The following is a 26,272-nucleotide window of genomic DNA, read 5'->3' on the forward strand; positions in this document are numbered from 1 at the left end:
AGCACCATGGACACCATTCAGTCATATTTAATGCTAAATATGGGCCACTGAAAGCAAACATGCTTAGTCAAACTAGTATGCATAGTGTATACACACACAATGCTGCAAATGTTTTAGTGTATTTGCATATTCATTATAAAATATTTATTTTCAATCCAGACATTAGTGGCTAATTTACTTTATTTAATTTACTACAACTTATAAGCATGTCAAGAATCAGAAGAAAATACAGTTACAACAAATACGAACAATAAAGTATGAACAGCCTACAACACTGGCATGTCAACATATCCTATTGTAAATTTTCTACAACGAAATATTGTATTTCTAAAGATGTTTTATAATATTATGTAAGATAATGAAATAACTCAGTCACTTTCACATCATGTAACGTGTGGCACAAGGTCTGCAGAGTCTATGTATCATGTAGCAGCTTAGTAAATAATAACGTAGATGAGTATACTTACACTCATCTGTGTTCTGGGAACAGTCAGTACTTTGCTTTGCATATATGCTACAACATAATTTTAAGTTGCACTAGTAGTTTACTACTGGCACAATTAATCTGCCATTTCTAACATAACATAAAACTTTACATAATGTGTGATTATGCAGTAAATTCATGAATGAAGTCCTCTTATCACCCAATGGAACTATCTTGTGCTTAGTTTGCTGTATGCCTTTACAATACTTTACTAAAGAAGTTAAACAGATCATAACTCTATTTATTACCAAGGGTTATCACAGATTCTGACAATGTTGTTCAGGATTTTATTGTCTGTGTTTGATCAACTTCGATTTATCTACAGGGTTCACGGATTCACAGAGTAATTTCCCATCAAAGCTGGCACAGAGCTGATAATGTGGCGAGAAACAGGCAAGTTTATTAGAGAAGCAGCTGTCTAAGCAGCATGTTTATCCTCCACCGCTCGCATCTTGTTCTGAACAGTCGTCTGTAGTACATCCTCAATGTCCTTGATCAGCGCCTTCAAGGAACAAAAAATAAAAGAAGTGAAATTAAATTGCCACCCATTCAGCAGAGGTATTCCACCTGACCAGGGCTTCACTAAATGTGCAAGTTTCATTACACAGATGAGGAGAGATCATTAAGCCATTAACACAGTACCTTAAAATTGGTTTCTCCTTGCATTTTAGAGGCTGATATTTCCTGATGAATGACTGACAGATTCCGAACAAAGGTCACTAGAGCTCCCTGGAGATCTTCAGAGACTGTTCTATTAACGACACCCCAAACAAACGACTTTACTAATGTTTCCCATGTTGCCAGCTAAGAAACAATCACCTTGCTCATCTGATGGTGGTGGTTAAATGAAACTTTCAGCAGACAGCATCTTCAGTCTTAAGGGAGATGAGCACAGCTTGAATTAACTGTTACAGCACTGTGTAAGCTAAAGGATTTCAGTGATAGATATGTTAAATAACCCTCTGCTTAAGTTTGTAAGAACATTTGCAAAGCCAGAGGTGGCATCTTAATCCTTTGAAAGAACTGACTTTACTTTCAATCTGGAGAAGTTTTTCATCCATGTAAGCCTCTGCTGTTATGTCATGTACTTGTGTATTTGAACAGAGAGAGGTAAAGCAAACGTAAATAGAGTGCTTTGTTCTAGCAAGTAACCCTAAATTTTATTGATACTGCTTGTGTGTATGAATGTGACGCACTGAGAAGCACTTACATCATTCCAATATTGCATCGCTCACTGTTGTCGTAAAGAGCAAAAACAGTCCCTTGCCTCCTCTGAAATTTAAGAATGACAAACAGAGTAAAAATAAATCTCAAGTGCCATTTATCTACTGCATGGAATGGCGCAGCTCAAGACAGTTTTGGTACTTTTCTCAATTGCATTTCCCACTGCACCTGGTACTCTCTCAATGAAGGATTCAGGATGCTGGGTGAAACTGCGGTTACACCTTCTTTAAAGCAACCCAAACACACGGGAACAATGACAGATTTTCTTTCCTTCTCAGATCTCTTCACTGGTAATCAAACAGAGGAATGTCTGCACTTCATCAGTTGATTGTGACATGGTTTGAAGACTGCCTTTATTTAAACTATGGGTAGAGTGAATTAAAAAAAAAACTGCAGTCGCAATTTGCAGTCAGTGCTTAAGATGTCCATAGCACACAAACGACAATTCTCTCTGACCAGTCAGAGTTCTGCAATGTTTTCACTGCACTATTTACTATCGGATCAGCTCGACGAGAACCTCAGCTAAAAAAAAAAAGTACCAGGCGTGAGGTACTATCCACAACTTTTGACAATAGAAAACCAAAAAAGAGTGAGTCAGGTTGAGTTGAGCCATACCATACAATGGAAACACTTAAAGGCATAAATGAGGAATGGGCTACAGAGTTCTGGTTAGCTCATTTTTAAACTTATAGTCACTTAAGGAAATTTTTTAGTATTTGTGCAGCCCCCTCTCCAGCCACAAAGGGCTTTACATATCATTTTTCTCTCATATGTAATAGTACTTCCCAGGACCTGGCTCTGATGTGTAAATTTCTATTTAAATTAATCATATGTTCAGCTGAAAAAATGAACGAGATGTAAGGATGATATAAAGGCAAACAAGAGAATTTTGAGACTTTACCTTCATGTTAAATCCTATGCCATGAGCCTTGCACATCTTAATGAACACATAATGGTATAACATGGACAGGTTAGAGTGAAACAAGTGGCTCCCAATGACTGCATAACAATTAACCACAGGAGGCTGTAAAAAAGAAAGAAAACAGGAAAAATAAAGTGTATGATTGTTGGAAGTAGTCTTTATATTAATTTGAAAGAAGACAAAATCAAGCATAATTGGCGGTGGTGTGTGTAAACTGGGTAGAGTAGAGATGGCTGAACCCCATACACATGTCCTTAGGGTCACTGTTGGATTTGGGGAGTGTGTGTGATTAGTAAACATGATGAGTGTGGGGCACATGTGGTAAACTGTTGGGCCTTTCTTAATTAACTGCAGGGAGGAACAATTAATGTTTAGCAGACATGCCAAATACAAGATGAGCTTAATTGTATGATGCCAATCAAAGAAACTACAGTTTTGGGACTGAAAATACTTGCATTCAATTTTAGACAAAGGCAGTACGAAATGCACAAAAGGACCACTCAACGTATAATACACAAGACCGTATTAGAGTGGTTCTAAGGATGTGAGTGTCATGAATAACACTAGAGAGGTTGATTACTTAAAAGTGGCAGGGCTCAAGAGGATAAAAATGCTCCTGATTCTCAGGCGCCTTTGGGAGACAAAAAGAAGAGGCCTAAGCCCCTGTGAGCTCAGGAGATAGCCTATAACTCGCTGTGATGGCTGTGTGTTTGCAGCTGTCAAACACAAGAACCTCACACAACAATAAAAGTGTCCAACAGGGACTTAATTGTGTTTGTAATATGCAGGCCCCTAATGATGGCCACTGCTAAAGCCATTAACCACTGCGGTGGCTCAACTGCTGTCCTGAAGCGCCAGGCCACCAACTAAATGAATGTTTGATAAAATAATACAAGTCGCAGATTAACAAGCGTAAACTCAGGCATACTGCTAATAAAAGAACTCTATTGTTTAAGGCACGGCACCAGGTTGATGAGGTGTTCAAGCATGCATACACATGCATAATGAAAATGGTATGAATTATTAATGTGTTGATTATTTAGGCTCATCTATCAAAATGATAATGAATTCAGCACCTAAACACCAATTGAGCTCAGTGCGTAATTACAGTATTTAGTTGTATTTAACAAAAATGAGGAGCAAAACATTGATCTGTCTTTGTGATTACTGTAGTGGTGTAAAGCATATGTCTGCTTTAGAAATGGTGGTTTCATTGTTTGTGAAGAATAAAAAATTAACAACATTTTATAGTTGTAAAAAAAACGTGATGTGATATTACCAAAACTGTTAAAAAGGTAACATAAAAAAACGTACTTTGGCTGCAATCTGGTGTTCACAGCATTTCTCCCTGACTGGCACTGGCACTTCTAAACAGCTTGCACGGCAATTCAGCGTTCCTCCAGTCATCATCAGAAGCATCTGGGTCATGGCCAGCTGGTCACTGTATGTGAGGTCCAGATCAATAGCCCACACCTGCAAACAAGACATCATGAACTCTGTGTCATGGCAGAGGAGAACAGACACTATAAACTTAATAATTCCAATTTAATCACAAAAATGGAACATCAAAGTATTTCACCCACCAATCCTTATAAAGAGAAGGGTCAGTACCTTTTAATCCTTACAACGTTATCCACATTGAGAGGCAGGGGAAAGGAAAAACACAGTTAATGGTGCATGCTCGACAAATTTAGGTAGTTCAGTTGTGGACTAACGTGCACACAAAGTAGATCCTTCCCTGTGTATTTGGATTCAGTCTGCCCTGGGCTAGTTTGTTTGGCTCAGGCCTGACGAGAAGCTAAGTTCAGATATGTATGGTAAATGGCATCATTATAAGTATATTAAGGGGTCAGGTATGGTCATAGCCTTCTGCTTAAACAGGGCTAATTTTCCAATAATAACCTAATAGCATTGCCCTCTCTTCAAAAGTGGCAAATAAATCACCAGTGAAGGAGTTGTTAATAACTAAGTGGCAGTCGGCTGCCTTCTTTTGCTGTTCCTATTTGTCAAAGTAAACGCTCCTGCCAGTGAATGCAAATCACTGCCTGTCTAAATCCCGCAGTCTCTGTAAACTGAGCACTTTATCTCCACCAACACATTTCTTACAGGGTATATTTTATTTTTATTATATTCAAATACATTGCAACAATTATTTTCATTATCAATTAATCTTGATAATTACCCTTCTGACTAACATTTTTTTCAGTGAAATGTCAAAAAATGGTGAAAAATGGCAATCACATTCTCCAACATGATGCCTTCATATGTCTTTTTAATGTCCAACCAACAGCCCAGAGCCCAAAGATATTCAGTCTACGGTGATAGGACACACACACAAAAAAACAAACAAACAAACAAACAAACAAACAAAAAAACAAACAAAAAAAGAAATCAGGAAATCTTCACTTTCAGGAAGCTTTGATGTAATCAAAACAATTTGGCTTTTTAAAAAACAAATTTAGAACAATCAAAATGATTGAAGCATTTTTGTTTGGAACCATTTTGAAGCAATATATGATTTTAAAAGCCAGGAGTTATTCATTGAACTATAATGTTGTATCTGGTAATCTGGAATGATTTTCCCAATGAGTAAAAAGGCCATTGCTTATGATATGCAATTGCACAGGTAAATACAGTAATGTCAACCTTTTCACTGAGCTTTAACAGGGTTATAAACAGTACAAGTCAAATTTTAAGAACTGCATGCTGTGTACGTTCATGTTTAGCAACAGTTCAGGAGTAAATCCTGCATTCAGCCACCTTTACTGTCAGAGGTACTGTCACGCCCATGGACGGATGCTAGTCTCTATGCATCAGATTGGTACCTGGGCCTGGGTGATGGACACACTCCACCATGCCATTCACCCAACTCACTAAAAATCATACTCCAGTGTCTCATTGTTGCTCTTAACAAAGCCGTACGAAATGTAAGCCTGGATTGTACCTGTTTTCTATTGCCTTGCATTTTCATTAAAAACCCTGATGCTGCAGCTGGGGCCCCGCTGTTCCACAATGTGAGGAAAGACTGCAAGGGCAAACATATGTGACCCACTTCTTCCCATCAAATAAAGTAGGCAGCTTTTAGCAACAGGTTTGAATCTAAATTGATGTTTAAATCCAGACAGGTTTGCCCATGTGGCTCTCCTCTGTCTGAGCTCTGTGTGTGGGGAGATGGTTAAGAATCTGCCTTCAGTGTTCCTGCTTCTATTGAAGCACATGCTGTTTATAGTCTGTTCTTAATTATGCTGTCAGTGAGTCCTATTCATTTTTGGGTCATCGTTAAAGCTGGAAATTAATTCTAATGCTGTCATTATATCATTCTAAACAGTTAAAGAAAAGGCAAGCTTCTGTCTGTCTCTCTGACACATTCGAGACATAGCACATTTTCTTGACTGTATGAAATCCAAAAATGCTGTGAGATATCTCTTTACCTTAAAAGGAATACATTGTGGTAAAAACATGGTCCAAGAATCCTGACAAAAAACAGTTCTTTATTTTAAAATATTATATAATTTAAGCTACCCATTGCATAGGCTTAAAACTGCCTACACTGTGTTTTAAAATCTAATCCATAAAATACTACCCTCTAGTGGCAATCATGCCTTTTGTTTGTGTCTACTGCAAATCCATTTTTTTAATACTGAGAAGCCATTATGAATCCAGACATAAATAAAGCTTCATTTCATTTCATTTCATGTATTGCTACTTGATGGACTTTTAATGAAAGAAAAATAAAAAATCTGAACACATTCAGTGTCCTTTTTCATACGCTTCTGTAAAACTGTAACCATTTTGCAGGTTTAGTATTTTATAGACTATGTTATAAACAAAGCATTTTACAGCTCTGGATCAATAAGCAGTCAATGCAGCCACATGTTAGGAGCAGAGGTTAAATCATCATAAACCAGTCCATTTCCAATATCATAAATCAAGAAGGTCTCAACAAAACTTAATCCTGACAAATGAGATGAGGCTTCATTGGCTCCTCAACATAAAAACGAGAGAAATTTCAGCAGACCACCGCAGGTAACCAATTAGGGGTTAAACGCTGACAGGTTATCCCCGTGAAGCTGCCAAATCACTTTAGAATGACCTATTGTCTGAAAGATAGGAGCCTCTGAATTTCTCGGCATTGTAAGGTTAAAGGGCAGGCCTTAAATGGTAGAACCAGCGTATCGACACAATAAGACCTGACAGTTTATTAGATGGCCTTGTGACACATTTGGTCGCTGCGCCCACTGTTTGCCTTGCCTGTTTTCCAAATCCCAAAGGAGTAGTGCGGCAGGCACCTATCTGCAATATGGATCGATGACCCAGCCTAAAAAACTGATTCAGATTTCAGCAATATGGTGAAATAAAAAGCATTGACACCACGTGTTGCAACAGCCCAGGTCATAATTATCGTGTTAGCATGAGCTTGTCTTGCCCTGCCTGTGTCTCACCTTCTGTTCCAAGGTATTGCTGTTTAGAAAGGTAACCAGGTCCACGGACACGTAACCTACGATAAGGTGTCGCAGACAGGCCTGGCCCACACGCATGCAGATGGAGTGCAAAGTCTCTGGGTGTACAGAGGTCTGAGGAACAGTGGAGCCTATAGTTTCCAGTTGACAGGAGCCATGAAGCTGGTCTCCACAGGACAGCATGATCACCTCACCCCCGGGCTCAAGCAGCAGATCTACTGTCAGACAGGTGACGCTGTCTGAAGGGGGATAAGCCTCCACCACACCACCTGGAAGCATAATAAAAGCAGAGGAATGGCTACAGTATAGACAACAAAAAACCTACCACTTACACAACAGTTTACATAGGCCACATCTGGTAACTATGAAGGACATATGACTGTTAGCATGTTCCAAACGGCTGTATTTGCAGGTGAACAGCATTCAGTGTCTGACAAAAGGTATCTGACCTTGCCTGAGGAAGGTCTTGAGAAAACACGCCCAGGTGGGATAGGAGGAGGTTTTAGCAGGCCGGGCATAACGGGTGAGCCACTCTGGTATCTCATCTACATATCTGAGCAGTACAGACTCCTGCAGAAAGAAAGGTGCATATGTTAAGTATCAGCTGATGACAGATCTGAGGGCATTATGCATTTTTGTTAATTCAAACATAAGCGAAAAACAAGTCCTGGCTACTTTATTTTGTCCCATTATCAAAGCTTTTCAGGTGTCGACTACGTTATTGGAAATGCCCTTGTGTTATCCGGATGACTCCAGTGACTGCTTGTTATCCTTGAGACCTTTGGTGGCTGCTTCAATTTCTGTGTGAGTGTCTGATGGATACTGCAGGAGGGTCTATCCGTGAGTGACAGCCTATTATCAGAAGGCCTCAGGAGTCTAATGGCTTTAACTCACAGCCACAGAGACAGCACCTGCCCTCAATAACAGCTCTCTCCACTGGGCAGCTGATGAATGCCTAAGCTAAACCCATCTATCTGGGGATCAATCAGGGTTTGACTGGGATCGATATCACTCTTGTTTCTGTAACTAGGAAATGCCATAATGGTTTCACCATTTAATTATGCTGTTAATTTCTAACTTTTGTTTTAGGGGTCTATTAAACTGTTTGGCAACTTATGTGCAGTTGAAAAGACCATGCTGTGATATAGCTAAAGCAGCTACCAAACCTTTAGGTGTCATCGCATACCATGTATTGAATAATACTAGTAGTATATACTACTATAATACTAATACTAATAATAATAGTCCTGAGCCATCTTTTAAACACAGGATTCTCTATGCAATAATGTCTGTGTACGACCATTAGACAGGAATCTAATTTGGTTATACACAATAAAATATGTGAAACCTGTCTGAAAGACCACTAAATTCTGAATGGAAAAAATGACTTCTTCTTTCATCAGTTCTTTCATCATTCTATCCAGAGCTTTACTTTGTTTTGAGTATATGCTGTCTGGCTTCACTGGAGACAGGACTGGAGATTATGCTGTTGATATTCCACTCATGTAACAGCCATCATCATATTCAAGTACTGTACGAGGCGAGGTCAAATGCTACACAGTGATTCCCCCTATACAAACCATAAAGCACACAATGGTGCGGCAAAAAAGTGTAAGGGAACGGTTGTCATTTTCAACGGAAGAGCAAGCTCACCCCAGGACTTTGCCTATGCAGTTCATAGAAACAGCAGGACAGGAAGAAAAGAAAGAGAGGTATTTTGCAATAAATTATTTGGACTTAAACTGCGTACAGTACCCTGTGATAGGATTCAAGCTTTGCTTGGTGTCCACATAAAGCCAAGCAATCTGGTCATAAATAAAATAGATGTCGCGCCGCCTCTTTGATTGCCATTTCATCTCTCCATTACCTAGTGAAACAACTGCAAAGCTACATTAAATCTTGGGAATAGAGTGTATAATCTGACTAGTCACATATTTTGTATGAATATTCATTTTCTGTAGCACCGTTTCACCAAATCTTCAGCCTCAATCTACTACAGTTCATGATTGATTTATTGCGCAATTTTAAGTGAAAAGCTACTCTCTTCTTTCCACATTGCTCTCATCTCTGGTTAAATTTACCATTAAAGGACAGCAACATTTCCTCTGCTTAAAGATTACACAAAAAACACTCATGACCTTCAATGAAGTCAAAGAAAACACAAAACAACTACTTATTAAACATGAACCACAGAAAATGTTTTAACGTCTTATTAAGGCAATTCAGGTTAATTATGTAAGGCAACAGCATATATATTTAAACTCCTCCATGCAATCACAGACTGCACAATATTTAGACAGAAAACATCTGTATAAAACGTCCTTGTACCTCTTCAGTGGTAGTGATTATCAAATGACCCATTTCGTTGACAAACCCAACCTAAATAAGGTGTTGCTCAAAATCTGTTTGTACACAGCGTGACAAAAAGAAATGCTCCATCTGTTGACGCTATTAGGTGTAATTTTTACCCTCTTGTGCCTAATGATCCATATGCAAGCTGTGTGAGTGCTTAAGTGTGTGTGTGGCCCCCTTCAGGCATTGCATGGGTGCAGATCTACATGTCTTTAACCTCTCTCTGTGTAAATGCTAAAAGATGCCTGGGGGCTTTGTGCTGGAGGCTGTGGGCCTCACAGTATTTAGAGGAACACTTCAGATCCTAGACTTCTGTGGAAGCTCCTATAATGCTTAGGCGATCCCTCCTCCTCCATGTTGTACCCTTTTAGGCTTTCTTTTGCATAGCCAGAAGGGATCTGATTGTTGGTATTATTCTGAAAGACCACATGGCATTCATGTGAGCCATGCAGAGCCCTTCAGAACAAGCAATAATTAAAAAAAAATATGCACACACTGTGTAAAGTAAGACCAAGTGTACTCTTTAATATCCTCTCTATTTCCATTATAAAGGATATGAGACATTCCACCGAACTGTAAGACATATTTGTATAATTTACACTTCAATCATCACTCATTTGTTATTTTTTGGTAAACAGTATTCTTGGTCAAGAACAGTTAAATTATAAATTAATATTTAAAATGCTTCATTTGATAATTTGTGCTTCATTAATAATTAAATTGCTACTATTTTCACAAACACAGCTTTGAACATCTATTGCTTAAATGCTTGCAAATGTTCAGCATTGTGAATATATATCCTATTCACTAGCTGTCATTGCTATTGCAATTAGGTTGGCTTCTTTTCAGCAATGTGCTACATTAATGAGCATTATATCTCAAAATATAGCGTCATGTTTATGCATCCGTCTACAATTTCTGCTGTGAAGAGAGGAACGCGAGATGATACACTGATATAAAATATTCATATGTTTCTATCTAATCAACAACATTGTTCAGTTATCTTTCAGCATATAGAGCTAAATTGCTATCTTCAATATAAACAAGCACAACGGCAGAAGGACGATGTAGCGCATTTAGGGTGGCTAATACATTTTAGGGGAAAACAATGTCTAAACAAAAAAAATCATGCAATGAGGAGCACAGGATGTGGGCTTTGCTTTGATTAAAAGAGCAAGGTGTAGAATAAAGGCCAGTTAAAGCGTTGTGTCCATATGGCCCAGAAGCCCCGAGGCTGTCGGCCTACACTGGGGGCCTCGGCACTCTTCCCTCTCCATGGGACCCCAGCTGGTGAAACAAACTCCATTTACTTTCCTCTGCTGCCTCAGCCTCCATTATGGACCTTGGCTGTGGCTCAGCCATTCTCTGCCATAATTAACAGCACCAATGCCACAACAATTACAGCCCCATACCGCATGTACAATACGAATCAAAGATGGAGCTAATAGGAACGAAACAGAGTGAGCTATAAGAAGCTTGAGATGACTGCTGTTCTTTCAAATGAAATAAAAAGTAAAAGTGCTGTGCTTCAAGCCCACAATCATTAGCCAGTAATTAGTTTACACAAAGCTCCCAGTTAAATGGCAAAATACGGTAATTAACACATGACAGAAAATCAAAGGCTACTTTGTAAGCATATGAGAAATAGGAGCCAGGGGCTCAAAAGCTGTGTACAAATTGCATCTGTGCTGAATGGTTTACCAATGATTAAGTACATTTTATTTGTTTCGAATAGGTTTGAGATAAAACGAGAATTTATTTTTTTAGGAAAAAGCAAATGTTGATGTTTTTGAAAATAATTACCATGACACACTTTTAAGCATTTAAGTGTTTAGTGTCATTTGTACTTCAAAATACTTCAAAATACCAAGAAATTTGTAATACAAATTAAATAAGGTGTGAAATTGTGTGACATCAATCTGCATTAATAGCTATTATCAAAAAAAAAAAGCCCACACACATACACAAAGAGAAACGAGTGCTATTGACCAGAATGTCTGTATTGTGATTTAATTGTGACTGCCAGGTGAGTTCGGACATTTCTACTGTTTGACGGGCTTTTGTTCTCCCCAGCACACCAGCACTATTTGATGTGTGTGCCTCAGAGAATGGATAATGGCTGTGTGTATGAACAGATATTTTATGTATTGATTTAATGTTCTGTGGCTCTGGGGGTGATGCTCAAAATACTGTACTACAGGGACCAGCATTGTGACTCTTATGTTAAGACAGCCTACTCTGGGCTGAATGATGGCATCTCTCTGACCCCACTGTGACCTCGTGCCTCTGTTTCATTAATGCTGAAGTGGATGTGACCCTTTTTTGAATTGTCTCAGCTCAAGAAGGAGAGCAATCTTCATTTTAATATCTAGCTGTTACTGTAATGTTATCTGTTAAGTATCTAGTTGTTACCATGTTAACTTTAAATGGCTGATTTCTCATTGGTATGAGTGTAATAATAATAGCAATAAACTTTATTTGTATTGTACTTTTCTAAAACCAGTACTTTGAAGGGAGCCATAAAAGCAAGGCATAATAGTAAAAACATCAATTTAGGGAGAAGTAATAAGGGAAATAAATAAAAAAAATAAAAACACAAACCTGAAATTCAAGCAAATTCAATAACACATTGCATAAAAGTAAGAGAACAGGAAGGGGCCCTTTGGTTTATGACAGGGATGGAATGACGTAATCCTCTAAGTCACATCTTTACCTGAATCCATTTTGTGTTCCATAGCTCAGGACCATAACGACGGTATTCCTGCAGGGCCCAGCGATAGCAGCTGAGATGGCACATATCACAGTACGCTGTACCACGGCCACCATGCTCAGAGTCCATCTTGAAGAGCCAGCGCTGCACATCCATGTTTTGAGTCATGAGCTCAGCCAGAGCTTCACAAAGCTAAACCAAGACAGAGGCATGTCAATTACAAACTAAATGATATATTACAAATAAAAGTGAAAATGAAAGTGTGGTCTGTGTTATCGGGCACTGACAATAGACCCCATGCTGTATCAGAATGAATTTGAATTTTTGATCTCTGACCTGATTTAGCGTGTAGATATCTGCCTGACCAGGAGGTACATCAACCTCTGCTCCAACGAAGATCTTCCTCCCTCCGGACTTGGTGCCATGCAACTGTGCAATAGCTGGTTCTGGACCCAAGACTGGCACTCCTAGCCCATCAGCCACTGCCAAGTCATCCTCATGGACCACTCCACCTACTATATAGGTCTGCTTCCCTTGGATCAGGTTCCTGATGCGCTTCAGGGTGCGAGGACTGTACTTCAGTAGTGTGGACAGGCACATGTTGTGGGTCTAGAAGACAAGAAGGGAAAAAGATTACTGCTGGTGTCTTCCAAGGGTTGTTCCTTGACCTGATTTATCACTATGTACACACAACAGATCTATTATTGTAATAGCCAGCAGGGTTTTGACCTCTTCTGTATTCCAGCAGGTTGAATTGATAAAAGCTGCCTGTGGGAGGCCTCCCCTATCCTTCACATCTTTAATGTGTGCTAGCAATGAGCTCCTTGGGAATATAACTAATTACTTCACATCTGTATTTATTTGATCCACATGGAATTATCCCTTCTGTCACTGGCAGAATGCGCTGCCAGCCATGGGTAGCAGCGATTCATCTCAGCAACACGTCTGGCACAGTTTAACAACAAAACAGCAGGAAAATCAATAGAAAGAAATGAAGAAGCCCATGTCATGTTGCACTTCCAATCTAGTGCAAAAAGATGCGAAAAGATGGCTAGAATGCCTGAATGTAAAAATACAATACAAAAACACCTTGATTTTATAATATTGAGGTAATCAAAACAATTCTGATTATTTGAAAGTGCTGCAATTAGACAGAATGAACAGATAATTAAAGCAACTAATATGGAATTTAATTATTTACTGAACACCAGCTACAGACCATTAAATGTATTTTAATTAAATATTACTTATTATAGCTTTTGTGTGTTTACTTTGAAATAACACAGATGTTTAATTCCAAAAGTAGTAAAGGGAAATGAAAAATAACATAACTGACAGCACACAGCTCCCACAAGACAAGTGCATGGAACAATCTCCTCTAGTACCCCCTAGAGGAGAATTCACAAACTACAGGCTTGGAACATCTCTTCAATACAATACAATTTTCTCCAGTAAAATCTATGACTCTGCAGAAAAAAAAATGCATTGTAAAGTTTTCCCTTTAAAAATCACATTTAGGCACAAAATGTGAAATGTGATTGACCTTACCGGGAAGTAATCTACAGCCTCAGGTGTGAGGATGACAAAACGTCTGACATGGGGATGTGAGGCCTGAGCTGTCCCAGTATCAGCTCCATCTGTGACTCCATCACACTTCAGGAGGCTGGTGTAATAGTGCAAGATGTCTTCCCCCAGATGCCGCGGACATACGTAGATCACTTCCACATTTTCATCTAAAAATATACAAAGAGAACTTCATAAATTGCATGCTTGTAATAAAGCATGCAGAGAAAGTTAATCTGTGTGTGTATGCTGTATGGTGGCGAGAATGAGAAAAGCACTGACCTCTAATATCACACAGTCTGCTTATTTGGATATTCTGTTGGATGTCAAATCCCCTTAGTTTCAGACGCTGGCTGTGAGAGTATCCTATCAAAACAAGGTCACAAATACTTGTCCAAGACTTTCAAAGAGATACTCATATCTTTTCCAATTTGCTTTACTAAAAATGTGTAGTTCTGTGCAACCACCCTCAGACCTTTATTGTGCAGTACTAGACTTGGGGGTGGGGTAGTTAGGTCTAATCACACAGTAGTGGAATCTGATGATTAATTTAGCTTAATAATTAGCAGGTGCCATGTCTGCTGTGTTCTGGGAGTCCTGTTGCTCCATGTCCAGCCACCATTGAGCTACATCCAGTGGTACCTTCAGGATTTTACTCAATGTCTGTCTGGATTTCTGCCTGAGAGAGAATCCTCAACTGAATCAAGGTAATTAAATGATTGGATTCATGCTAATTAACAACAATGGGGTTCAACTTTCTAATTATCCTTGCTCACACAGCACTCTCTGTAGCCACCCCAAGTGCAAATAAAGCATTCCATCTGCTAGTAATTAGGCTTAATAATTTTAGACAATCGCTCAATGATTTACAATGCACATGCCTGATTACAGTCTAAATGTGAGTGCCATGGTGAAATTAAAACAAAAACGGATCATAGCCAGCACTCAATGTCTAGTGCAAAAACACAAGTGCTTCTCCCTGTTTTGAATGTTTTGTTTTTTTGCACAGCAATAAAATAAGACCTTTGTGTCTCTTGAAAATATTCAACATAATGGCTTTTCATTTGCTTAATCTGCAAATTAAATGGCGATTGAGGCTAAATTGTTCAGTTCCCTGGCATGGGGACTGTCATCATCCTGTGAGTGCCTTCCTGCAGAGAGTCATTTGAACGAGACAGAGTGCCTCCACCAGGGCCACAGACTGGGGCAGCAGAGTGGTGCTGCTGCTAGATCAGATGTGTGTGTGTGTGTGCATGTGTGTGCAGAGAGCTACCTAATGAAGGGATGTGTATAATGGTCCTCTTGGAGGACTGGATGTGTTTCCAGTTGGCTGCCAGATACTGGGGATGGAGAAAAGGAGTGATCAGAGAGGGGATTGCTTGAGTGCACACACATACACACACACACACACACATACAAATCATCACATCACTGCATAGCTAAAACACATCAAGGCAATATCTCTCTGGGCTAACAGAAGCAAACCAAGCATAAAATACCACCTTAATTAAATTAAGCGTTTACTTTAGAAACATCTTCTCACAATTAATTCAATCAGGAAGGTACATGATGCTACTGCCAGGAGAAGATTAGCAGGTTTAATTAACAGGGTATCAATGTTTAAAGAGTGAGAACATACATTTAGTGCATGTATACACACACAGCGATGTTAAAACTAAATGAACTTGTAGGCACTAATTAATACCGTGTCAGCGGTTCTAAAGATGTTCAACACAGATGACAGCACAGACATGACATTTATGCTGAATGGGAAAAGAAAATGCACAGAGCACTGTGCTTCTACAAAAACTGTGCTGTCATACCATACCCCTGAAGAGCTAAAAAGAAGGACATTTTTGTTTCTTGAGCTTAAGACTGCACGGTTCGTCAGTAGAAAGGAGGTGAAAATACTTGGAGGAACTGAGAATATGACACCATGGAAAAAGCAGTAGTGTTGTAAACGGGTTTTCACAGATTAACAAGGCATAAAATATAGAATTTTATTCTGTAGTTAATTTTAATTTGATTAAATTACATCAGATTTGCTGTCCATAAATTATTTAGATGATATGTAAATTCCCCAATCAAGTAGTTCCCTTTACAGTCATTTTAATACCAAATATCATTACAAAACAGTTTCAAATTTAAATATTTATAGTGTGTGTATTATATATTTAGCCACTGCTATATGTACTGTAAATGACCATCACAATGGGTCCATTTTTTGCCCTTGAACTCTAGCCCTATTTCTCCATTTTTCTTGTTGTGCTATAAATGTGGTTGCAGTTTTATTTTGTTCATCTGTCTCACTCTTTCTTTCTGTTGTTCCCCTTTGTTTATCACACTTCTCTGATGCTTAACTTCTTATTGCTTTGCTACTCCGTCTCACTGCTCCCCTCTGCTGTTGTCTGTCTCTGTTATTCTCAAACCAGAAGTATCAAAGCTACACATTTTAGTCTAAGTTACATACCATGAATAATGACCCTGCTTTCTTATTGTCATTTTACAATAATTGAATGAAGAGATGTTGCTCAAACATAGATTTTGAATAGCCTTCCACGATACACTGAAGTTTTGGTTGGAGTGCAAAACCTAACCACTGAAATTTGGAAAAATAATTTTCTTTTCAGCTCAGACAACATTTTTAAACAATCAATCATTTTGTCTAAATAAGTATATTTAAATTATATAGTAAGTAAGTAATTTAATTCAGATGGGACCATGTGCATCCAAATTTAAAATCTGTCTTAATATAATTTGGAAATGCTAAATAAAAGTAAGGTAAGACAGTGGTATTAAGTAAGTGACAGAGAGAGAATGAGAGAGAATGAGAGAGAGAGAGAGAGAGAGAGAGAGAGAGAGAGCACATGTTGGATTTAAACAACATCACCTGGGCTCTGCTGCGGTAATTCTCAAGCTGTTTGAAACGCCGGGCCTGCAGGGCCTTCCTGACACAACGCATCTGTATGTGCATCAACCATGAGATGGCAATGGTCCCTGCCGCCCACTTGTGCTGACAGTGGCGCAGGTAGGCTGTCCGGGCCAAATAGCGCCTCCAGCAGGACTGGATGTGGATGGCAGCTGCCTCAATGCCTCCCTCTCCCTTGTAGCGCTGACCTGGGCGTAAGACCAGACCCAGTACCTCCTCTTGGTTTTCAAGCACTGAGAGGAGGCCGCTCACTGGAGGAGCCCTTTTCCAACCGTTATCCCAACCATGGCTGAACTCCACTAGCCGTTCCCCGCTGACTTTGGCAAGAGGCACAGCAAAGTCCCTGAGTAGCTTCACCAGGGCATCCAGAGCACCTACCACACTAGTCCAGCACAAGCTAAAGTTCTGCTTAAAGTGGCAGAAATCTGTCATCATTGGGCAGATCTGTCCATTTATGATGATAAAGGGGTATTTGCTGGCTTTCCTACGAATTTGTACAGGTGGATTCTACAGAACACAGGTAAACAAATGAGAGGCAACCAAAACAGACTCATAATACAGTTAAAGGGATTTAAATATTGTTTTTTAATGACATTATCCTTCTTGACGTAATTTATCATCTATTCAAAACTATTACAGTAGTCCTACCTGAGGGCCTTTAGGGAGAAGACTGGTGCCTTGCATTATTCCCCTGTTGTCCATGCTCTTGGACATTGTGGAGGGAGGTGGTGTCTTGGCGGTCCAGAGTGGTGTGCATTCTCTCTCTTCATAGGAGGATCCAGGTTCTGTTTCCCATGTCAGCTGCTTGTGATACCTGGACTTTGAGCCTATCAGACCTCAATTAATAAACAGACAGGATCAAATGTACTCTGTCAGTGATTAATTGGTCATAGCTGTCCCTTCTACAAGAGAGTCACAGAAATGCCAAAACAGCAAAACAGAGACTATAATATGTAATTGCTAATATTGTAGCAAGAAGCCCACACAAAATATTGTCTTGGCAAAATGGGAGGACTTTTGTTATGAGCTTTCAATATTTCCAAGAGTGGAACATTTCTTCATGTCTGCAAAAGCATTAATGGCCACATAGATCAGTCAGCAATGTCACAATATATATTTTAATCCTGTATATTAATATTTTGTTGAAAAACATAAAAACAGATATTGATTTTGTCACTATGAATGTTACATAAAGACTGAGTTGATTATTCACATATAAAACATTTTGATTAGCCAGTCACTCGGAGAAAAAAAGTTCATTTGAAATGTGTTATTTCAAATATGTGGAGTAACAAATATTTCAATATCTGACAGAACCATCTTCTCATTTCCATCATGCACAGATACTCATACATTGTTGTTGCACAACTCAAACTGCACTTTATGGACATTCACAACGTGCTTTATGAACACTCTTATAGTACTTCAGGATATTGTGTATATAGTCTATATATTGCTTGTATATATGTACATACGTTGACTGTATATTGTATGTTGTATGTGTACATAGTCTGTATATTGTCTGTACAGCTAGGACACCATTGGTTAGAAACAAATTTCTCAAGTGTGCTAACTCACTTGGCCAATGAAATGTGATTCTGATTCTATATGTTATATGTGTATTATATATATTATATGTTTAAAATTTAAAATAATACTGTAGTAATCTGTTTTTTGCTATTTTTCTCTTTGTAGAAGTATGTTTCTGTAAAATAGCAGTGTCTTGTAATCCCATGTAAAATGGGGCAGATGACACATGAAATAGATAAACAAATTAAAATAATTAGCTATTTAACTTTTTTTTTTTTTTAAGTTAAAGTTTTTTAAGTATAGAATCTAATAAAGTGAGCACTGACCTGTCTTTGAAGAATCTGAATCCTGTCTGGGGTGAAGAGAAGCAGTCTTGTGCTGGATTGACATATGAAGCAAACTTGTAGTTGTCACTGATGAAAAAACAAATAAAAATAAAAAATAACTTAAAAAATAAAAAAATACATATATATAAAAACTAAAAGAGGAAAAAAACGAATACTAAGTTAAAATGAAAAACCTAAATAATCTAATGTAACACTGTAATTTATATTTAGTCATTCTCACAGCAGTAAGCTTTAGTCACAAGAGCAGTGATGTATTAGTGTCGAGGTGTTGTTTACCTGTCTCAATCTCTCTTTTGGGCACTGACAGACCAAATGCCGAGATTTCCAAAGTAACTAGTTTTAAAACAAATTACAACAACCGAGCACACAGACAAACGCTTGTGCATTTCACCGACTCTGTTGCTGCTGGTATCACGAGGAGTGTGTCCATTTTGTTCACTTTTGTTTAAACATGGTCGTTCAAGCGGTTTTTCATATGCAGGACAGGGCAGCACTATTATCTTAATGATTTTCTTTACAGGGACAGCACACTTGAACTTACTTGGTTCAACTGCCTGAAGACTCACCACAGGTCCAGTGATTATTCTGTGATGCTTTGCCTGAAAGATCAAAGGTGGTACATTCAATATAAATAAAATCAAAACAACGCTACCAGATCCTGGACCAGTATTTCCTGGTACAGCTCTGAAAGGTATTGCCCACACTAAAAGAGGCCCTAGGCCGAAGCTTCAACAACATAAGTGCAACAATTACAAGTTCAGAGCTTGAGCAAGTTTAAGTTGCATGTTTTTTTCCTTCAGGAGCCAAATTTTCTTTCTTTCTAGAGAGGCACAGGAGACAACCAACCATCAATCAGACTTATGCCATGACATAAAACTCACACTGGAAAAGTTGTCCTGTAACCCATATGTAGCAAAGTGAAAGATTAATCTAAAATACAATGGCTTAGAGCAATTCTGTTCTGCTAAGCTGCTTTAGTATGCACTGCCGTGTCATAATAAAGTTAAAAGTAGATTTAATGGACTAGTTTAAACAAATTCAAATGTCTCATCACCAAGAAAACACAAAGTTTTTGCTGCTGTTCCTCCAGACTTGTCACCTCATGTCCTCTTCTTCTTTCTCCTCAGACCACTGAGCTCTCTGACAGACCACAGGTAGTAGCCAGGTGCTGGGCGATTCTTCCCTCAAAGGCACACATCTGTTTCAGATGGAGCTGGGAAAAGGTGGCACCTTTTGTACAATCGCTAAAATGCAAAGGCTTATTCCCTGGCATGGGTGTGGAGTTGGAAAGAGTTGGCCTGAGTTGCAAGAGGAGGCAGCAGGCAGAGAGCCAGTGGTTAGCAGTTGGGGAAGCTACGGCTGTCTTATTGGCATGCTGGACCAGGTAGCCACTTCTGTCCTGAGACAGCTGTAAACCAGTAGCCCATAGCGCAGCAATCAGGCGCCTGTTTCTTTAGAAGAATGCTGATGTGCTGCAATCTGCTGCTTTCCGCTTTCTGCAGCCAGCACTTCCATCTCTCCTATATCAGAGTGACAATCTTGGCTGCTATTTCTCATATCAGGTATAGATTCCCAAGACATATTGGAAAAGAAAGTGTGTAAAATATATCTAAAACTAATGCCGACCTTTGAAAAGATTAATTTCTTTGCTGTGACAAGTTCTGGCTGTCATCACTAAACCATGTGACCTTTATGTCACTGTCTCTTTGGGCATGAGCCTGGAAAGCATCTATTCATAAAGACCTGTACCATCACTTCTCACTCCAATATAAAGTGTCTATTCTGGTGATTAAGAGATGATGTATCACAGGAAGGAACAATGATATTCAATTCATCTCAGTTGTAGCTTAACTCGTAATGCTTTCCTGAGGCATGTGCTGTATGTTTCAATTAATATCAACAAAGACTCAGCACACAGAAATCAATTTCTCACTGCATGAAACAAATAACTGGAGGACACTATCTTATTCTGATTATAGCTTATTATTATAGTTGATTATAATCAGTAAGACGGAAGTGTACTGAGAAATTCTGATACATAACTAAGAAAGCCAAAATACCAGATGTAGTTTGATTTCTGCAATGTCTCCTGGGCGTTCAGTTTTACAAAGTCACAATTGAATTAACTGTCATCCACTCTATAACCAGAGATAATGCAAGCTGTACATAATTATTTTAGGAAAAATCAACTATGACATCAATTCCATAAAGAGGCTGAAAGGCTCCAGGGCAGAACTGAGTCAAGTAACATTTTAAGTTCATTGTGTTCACAAAGTATATCACAATTAGATGCTCTGTTTTGGATAGATTTGTATCAAAATCACTGTATATTTTTAACATTAAACAATCCTTGTCAATATAGTAATGGCAAAGAACAAATACTATGATTTTTGAGGTACTTAATCAAACCCCTCCATAAAGTGCAGTTTCTTTGTATACCATTCATGTAAGACAAAAAATTAATCTACATTTATAGCCAGATCACTCACTGCATTTGTGCTCCTCTTGTGGACAGGAGGGAGTGATATACCACATTTTTGGTACATGATGGCTCTGTTATTTGGGTGAGTGGGATTACACAGCAAACGCATGGTCAATGTTGACTTGTGCTGAATGAGAAAGACAGAGGAAAAGTTTAAAAACTTTAATTATATGCACCATAGAAACAGTAAGAGTATGGCAATATTAAACACTTAAATGTATGCATATTTCTGATAATCAGAAAAAGGAATGTGTTTTTAATTGGTGTACTTTTGTTTGTCTTGTCTGTTTTAAGGTATAATAAAGTACTTGGTCCAGATTGTACCTTGCACTTTATATTGAAAAGTGAAAAAAAATAGTATTAATTTCTGAACATGAATAATAATCTACCTTTTCCCCAGGTGAAGTCTTGTGAAGGTCTTCTCTTTTTAGATGCACATGTGGGATAGCCTCCAGAGCAGGTTTCCTGTGTAATGTGTCTCTGTCAGGCTCACAATACTCATCACCAGAATTCACACAATTCTAAACATATTTCTTCAGAATTCTAACAGTAAGATGTTGCAGGAAAGTGTCCCAACTTTAGACAATTAATGAGTAGCAACGGATGAAAGTTTCTGCTTACTTACCATTTGGGAATCTGCACTGTCTTTTTTGGTAAGTCTTCTATGTGTGGAAGAACCAGAAGCTGCTTTGTCACTGCTTTCAGATAATCCTCTGCGTGTTTCTATTTACAATTGAAGAACATATAAGTTGTCTGTTTATGATGCAGCTTATATTTATCTTATGTGTATTTAATATTATTGTCATCAGCGTTTATTCCACATGAAATATCCTCACCCTGATGCTGCTCTCTGTCTTGCAAATGGCAGCATCCAAGGCATGAAGGTCCAGTGTTTTTTCCCTGTCACTGGTGGTGATTTTCTCAAGACTACATTTGAGTTGTCTCAGATCATCTTGAACCTGTAATGTATGGTTCAGTTATGATATGTAGTAGTTAATATATCCTTTGTTTGTAGTTTAGAAGTCTGAAAAGTTGCCCTAGTTTGTGGAAATGAACGTTGGTTTTGCCCCAGGAGAATATGTTCTCATACTGGGCAGATATATGGGGTTAGCAACAAGCATAAATTTAACATTAACAACATTGTTCTTTTATATTGGTCTTGTTCTATGTGAATATTTAAAAAGAAAGAAATACAAACCATTGATGAAACATTTGAAATAGTTATCTTATTGTCTAATATTGTCTATTGTCTTGAATTTTCCTCAAGAACAATAAAGTATCTATCTATCTACACTGGTCTCAATTTATTAAATGTTAACTTGTTCAAATCTTGAAAACTAGCTAACTAAAGCCAGACGGATTAACTATTCTCTTGCAACGCAAGCAGTTGGTTATTAATTTAGCTAAGCTAAGGTAGTAAGACAATATTACCTGAATCAAAACTGCTCCCAACTTATCTTCATTTTCAAGCGTGTCAGACATTTTTTGTATAATAATGACTCGAACATATGTCACAGAGAAAAGACTTTTTACAGGTAGCTTGACCTTAACTCCTCTTATCGAGCAACAAGTTAGCTAGCTACTTAACAATGAAAGTTCAAACAGTATTCGTAACCATAACAACGACATGTCGCACAGAAGCCCATTTTAGGGTGTTTTTAAGCCCCGAGTTAAAACTGTCAGACAGACCAATGTCTGGGTGCAAACCACAGTTACAATCGGTAGATGATTCCAACTACGGCTTTATATTAATCTTACTTTGACTGTTACTAAAGCATACATTTTAAATTTATTGATGGAGATTTGGGGGTGGCGCTTTGCCTGAGAGTCAAATTCGGGGAAAAGATTTCAAACACCCAAAATGCTTCAGTAAAGGGAACGCAATCAATGTAAACACAAATGAGGTTTTTAGTATCTCTTTCATGAGACTGAGTGAATAATAACCATCAAAGAATAATATGATGGCGTATGTATCGACAAGCGTTATTAAAATATGCAGTGAGTTCCTTTTGTAAGGCAACGTTGCGCCGGAAGAGACCCTCTCAGTGACTCAGTCAGAGTTGAAAGGTTATCAAAGTTGGTTAACGTCGCGTTAAGCTAGCAGCCGGAGAAGCTTGTTCTAAAAATTATAAAAATGTCAACCACAGAAGAAAGCACAGAGGATACTGTTCCATGTGTGGTCGTCACTAGCTGTGACAGTGGCTTTAAAGAAGAAGAACTGATCAAACGTAAGTTTAGCAAAGATTAAGGTCCATGATTTGGCAGGCTAACGTTAGACCAAGCTAACGTAGTCGTAGCACAACAGATAACATTTGGTAGCGCTTGTACTATGCTAATACGGGTTAATAACATGTTTCACACTGGTTGTCAAGCCAGTCAGTTGGTTTCTTTTTGTGGGGTTGATATGAAAAACGACAATATAAAGGTTAAAGGAGGTTACGTACACGTTAGTTCCACAAGTCGGCGACTTTCACAATGGAAACAAGCCGAGCAACGTAATAGCTCCAACGTTATTTTTGTATATGGTACTTAAAATTAATGTGTTTTTTTGCCTTAGAGATCCTCGGTTCGATGACTTTGCCTGAGCCGATCAAGAGAGAAGAATCCGTAGCCTGGTATCCATGGACTATCAACAACAAATATTACACAGCAGATGTCAGGCTGTGTGTCGTTCCAAGCACTTTTCAGATGTCGTCAGAGATTGCACAGTCTATGCAGGCTTTCATCGCTTATTTTGACAGTACAGTGGTACGTGACTTAACAATTGAGTTTTAAAATCTCAACAGTACATTCTGTGATGCATATGTAACGTTTTTATCATGTGTGCATGGTGTTTGCAGAAGGATGGTCTGGAAAAGCTACATTCCTGGATACCAGTGGTGGAAGATCTTGCTCCAGAGGTGCTCATTCTCGTGTGTGACAGAGTCTGTGAAAATGGTTAGTTCTTCGGCTCTGTATGAAACCAGGAAGCAACGAAATACAATATTTCATCTGAAACGTAATTTGTATTCTAGGGGTCACCAGACATGAAGCACAACAGTGGTGTTTGGCTCATGCTTTTGAGTTGGTGGAACTAAATCCACAGGAGCTGCCAGATGAGGATGGTGAGTTTTACAAACAGCAGAAATGTGCACACATTTATAATTTCGTTGTTCATGTTTTGCCTATTTTTTTTTTTGTTTGTTTAGTCTCGCTCACTCTGGCTTTGTTGCTTTTGTCAGATGACTTTCCAGAATCCACTGGAGTAAAGCGAATCGTCCAGGCTCTCAATGCCAACGTGTGGTCCAGCGTGGAGATGAAAGATGGTGAGATGACACCAATGCAAAACTACTGCACTTGCCTCTGATTATTTAATTTGTCTCAGTGTATGGCATGGTATTTGACTCTCTGTATTTCTGTTTGAAAGGCCACAATCAAGGCTTTGGTCTGATGAGTAGTTTGGTGGCTTCCAGACACAACCACCCACACAACTGTCGAGATCCTCCAGTCAGTGGCGTTTGGTGTAACGTTTTCATTTTAATAATTGCAGTTGTCTTGCAGCCCATGTTTTTTTTTTGGAATTCAATTATTGAGGAGGTATGCTAATGCTAGCTCTTTTTCTGTTGCAGTCTTACAGCTTACCTGAAGAAAGCTCACTTGTTAGTGAGGAGGTTAACCATACAGAAAGCAGTACAAACACAGACACACAGGCAGAAACAGTAGTTGGTAAGTGAACAACTCTTGATGAAATCTATTTTTGCTACTGATCCTGTTGGAACGTTTTCTTCAGCATGCTCACCCAAAGCATGGATAATGAAGAAGATATAACATTACATGTAAAGTTAATTAATATTCACTTGTGTTGATTCTCAGATGCAATGACTGATTTGGACATTCAGGAACTCGCTAATCTCACAGCTGGAGATGCAGATGTGGATAACTTTGAACGTCTCTTTACCAAATTAAAAGAGATGAAAGGTAATTGAGAAATGAATAGTAAATGCACAACTTTGTCTGCAAAAAAGTATGAAAAAAGTAAAAAGTCTCTGATTGTTGATGTGGAGGTGAAATATTTGTACAGCTGTGCTCATTTATGATGTTGTTTTCTCTAATTTTCAACTTACAGAGAAGGCTTCTTCATTACCTCATGAGCAGAGAAAGGTTCATGCAGAGAAGGTAATCAACTGTTTTCACCCATGACGACAAGACCAGGATCAGTTTATGTTCATACTCTATGTATCCTGGTTATATAAAGATTAGTTATCTATCTTGAAATTGTTTGAAATATTGCATCACAAACTGGTAATAATATGTTCACAATCTCACACCATTGTCGAACTATTCCATCTATGCCTCACAATATAAAAATGTTAGTTTTTGTTAAAATAAAATGATTGGAGCAGTAGCCCCTTTCAGCGCTATGTTGTGGTGCAAGTCCTTGATTGGCTTATGAATTTTATGTTTATGTTCCATCTGTTTTCCAGGTAGCAAAAGCATTTTGGATGGCCATTGGTGGCGATGATGATGAGATCGATGGGTTATCATCGGGTGAAGAAAGCTAAAAGTAGCTACCTGTGACTCTATCTTTTCTTCTCCTGATCTTCCTCCTTTCCTGGGGTTCCTACAAGATCCAGCACCCATTGGCATGCTTCTTGAACCTGGAAAGTGGATATACTTACAGATGGTACTGTAGGTATAGTCTTTGATTCTTAAATGATTGCAATACTAATGTATAGTGAAAAACAATTGAATATCTTGATTAGGGAGAGGAGAGAGCAAATGGATGACCCTGACCCTCAGTCTTCTCCCCTTGGACCCACACTCTGCTTTAAGCCCTAAATGAACCTTTATACATAATGGGAAAAAAAACAAAACAAAATGAAGTCATGTGGGCTGTGGTTCATGTATCCGTCCTTTAGGTACAGTTGTCACATATTTTTGTAAGTGACATAATGTGCCTTATCCTGAGGAAAGCTGTAAGACATTTAATGCACATTCTGTTGAATCAACATAAAGTCTTGATTTGAAATTTCTTGCTGTGAGAGTGTGGGGTATTTATTGTGAACACAAGACTGTTGCACTGCTTGGTTACATACAACTCTTCCCATGCAAAGAAAAATATGCATAGCAGAAAAATAGAACACCTGTATGCTAATGTTCAGGGCAGTCATGGTACTGTAGTGGACAGTATTATATTTTTTCTTTGTATTTGCCACTTATAATATTATATCCAACAAAATACCACCACACACATCATGTAAGACAGTTTTATCAGGGTGGCATTTACTAC

General features: G+C 38.5%; 2 protein-coding genes across 3 annotated transcripts; one reads left to right on the forward strand and one right to left on the reverse strand.

Annotated features, from left to right (window-relative positions):
• Positions 1-144: 144 nt before the first annotated feature.
• On the reverse strand, positions 145-22,596 carry iqch (IQ motif containing H). 2 transcript variants are annotated; one of them, XM_046393659.1, is made up of 21 exons: positions 22,435-22,596; positions 21,840-21,962; positions 21,629-21,726; positions 21,393-21,468; positions 21,011-21,130; positions 19,063-19,120; positions 18,501-18,587; positions 17,293-17,471; positions 16,606-17,151; positions 14,989-15,055; positions 13,998-14,081; positions 13,701-13,885; positions 12,489-12,761; positions 12,156-12,344; positions 7,540-7,660; positions 7,073-7,359; positions 3,945-4,103; positions 2,610-2,732; positions 1,695-1,756; positions 1,127-1,235; positions 145-986 (listed from the first exon to the last, which is right to left on the reverse strand). In XM_046393659.1, exons 1-21 carry the CDS (start codon positions 22,483-22,485, stop codon positions 903-905), a joined length of 3,081 nt encoding a protein of 1,026 aa, XP_046249615.1. In that variant the 5' UTR covers positions 22,486-22,596; the 3' UTR covers positions 145-902. The 2 variants fall into 2 exon arrangements, with proteins under 2 accessions (XP_046249615.1, XP_046249614.1); XM_046393658.1 differs by having other exon boundaries at positions 17,293-17,480.
• A 281-nt stretch (positions 22,597-22,877) lies between these two features.
• Positions 22,878-26,011, forward strand: aagab (alpha and gamma adaptin binding protein). The gene is made up of 10 exons (XM_046393660.1): positions 22,878-23,231; positions 23,561-23,751; positions 23,844-23,940; positions 24,018-24,107; positions 24,225-24,308; positions 24,410-24,489; positions 24,612-24,708; positions 24,856-24,960; positions 25,109-25,158; positions 25,467-26,011. The coding sequence occupies exons 1-10, from the start codon at positions 23,138-23,140 to the stop codon at positions 25,542-25,544; spliced, it is 966 nt and encodes a 321-aa protein (XP_046249616.1). The 5' UTR covers positions 22,878-23,137; the 3' UTR covers positions 25,545-26,011.
• Positions 26,012-26,272: the final 261 nt, after the last annotated feature.

Source organism: Scatophagus argus, chromosome 7, assembly GCF_020382885.2.
Source record: "Scatophagus argus isolate fScaArg1 chromosome 7, fScaArg1.pri, whole genome shotgun sequence".
Classification (NCBI taxonomy): domain Eukaryota; kingdom Metazoa; phylum Chordata; class Actinopteri; family Scatophagidae; genus Scatophagus; species Scatophagus argus.

Bases quoted from the DNA above. Each gene is read 5' to 3' on its own strand.
- aagab (XM_046393660.1), top strand. From the start codon at position 23,138: ATGTCAACCACAGAAGAAAGCACAGAGGATACTGTTCCATGTGTGGTC. The intron at 23,232-23,560 runs GTAAGTTTAGCA...TTTTTGCCTTAG, and splicing joins AGAAGAAGAACTGATCAAAC to AGATCCTCGGTTCGATGACT. The intron at 24,309-24,409 runs GTGAGATGACAC...TCTGTTTGAAAG, and splicing joins CAGCGTGGAGATGAAAGATG to GCCACAATCAAGGCTTTGGT.
- iqch (XM_046393658.1), bottom strand. From the start codon at position 22,485: ATGTCTGACACGCTTGAAAATGAAGATAAGTTGGGAGCAGTTTTGATT. The intron at 17,481-18,500 runs GTCAGTGCTCAC...TTATTAATTGAG, and splicing joins TTCAGATTCTTCAAAGACAG to GTCTGATAGGCTCAAAGTCC. The intron at 987-1,126 runs GTACTGTGTTAA...TGTTCCTTGAAG, and splicing joins AAGGAGAAACCAATTTTAAG to GCGCTGATCAAGGACATTGA.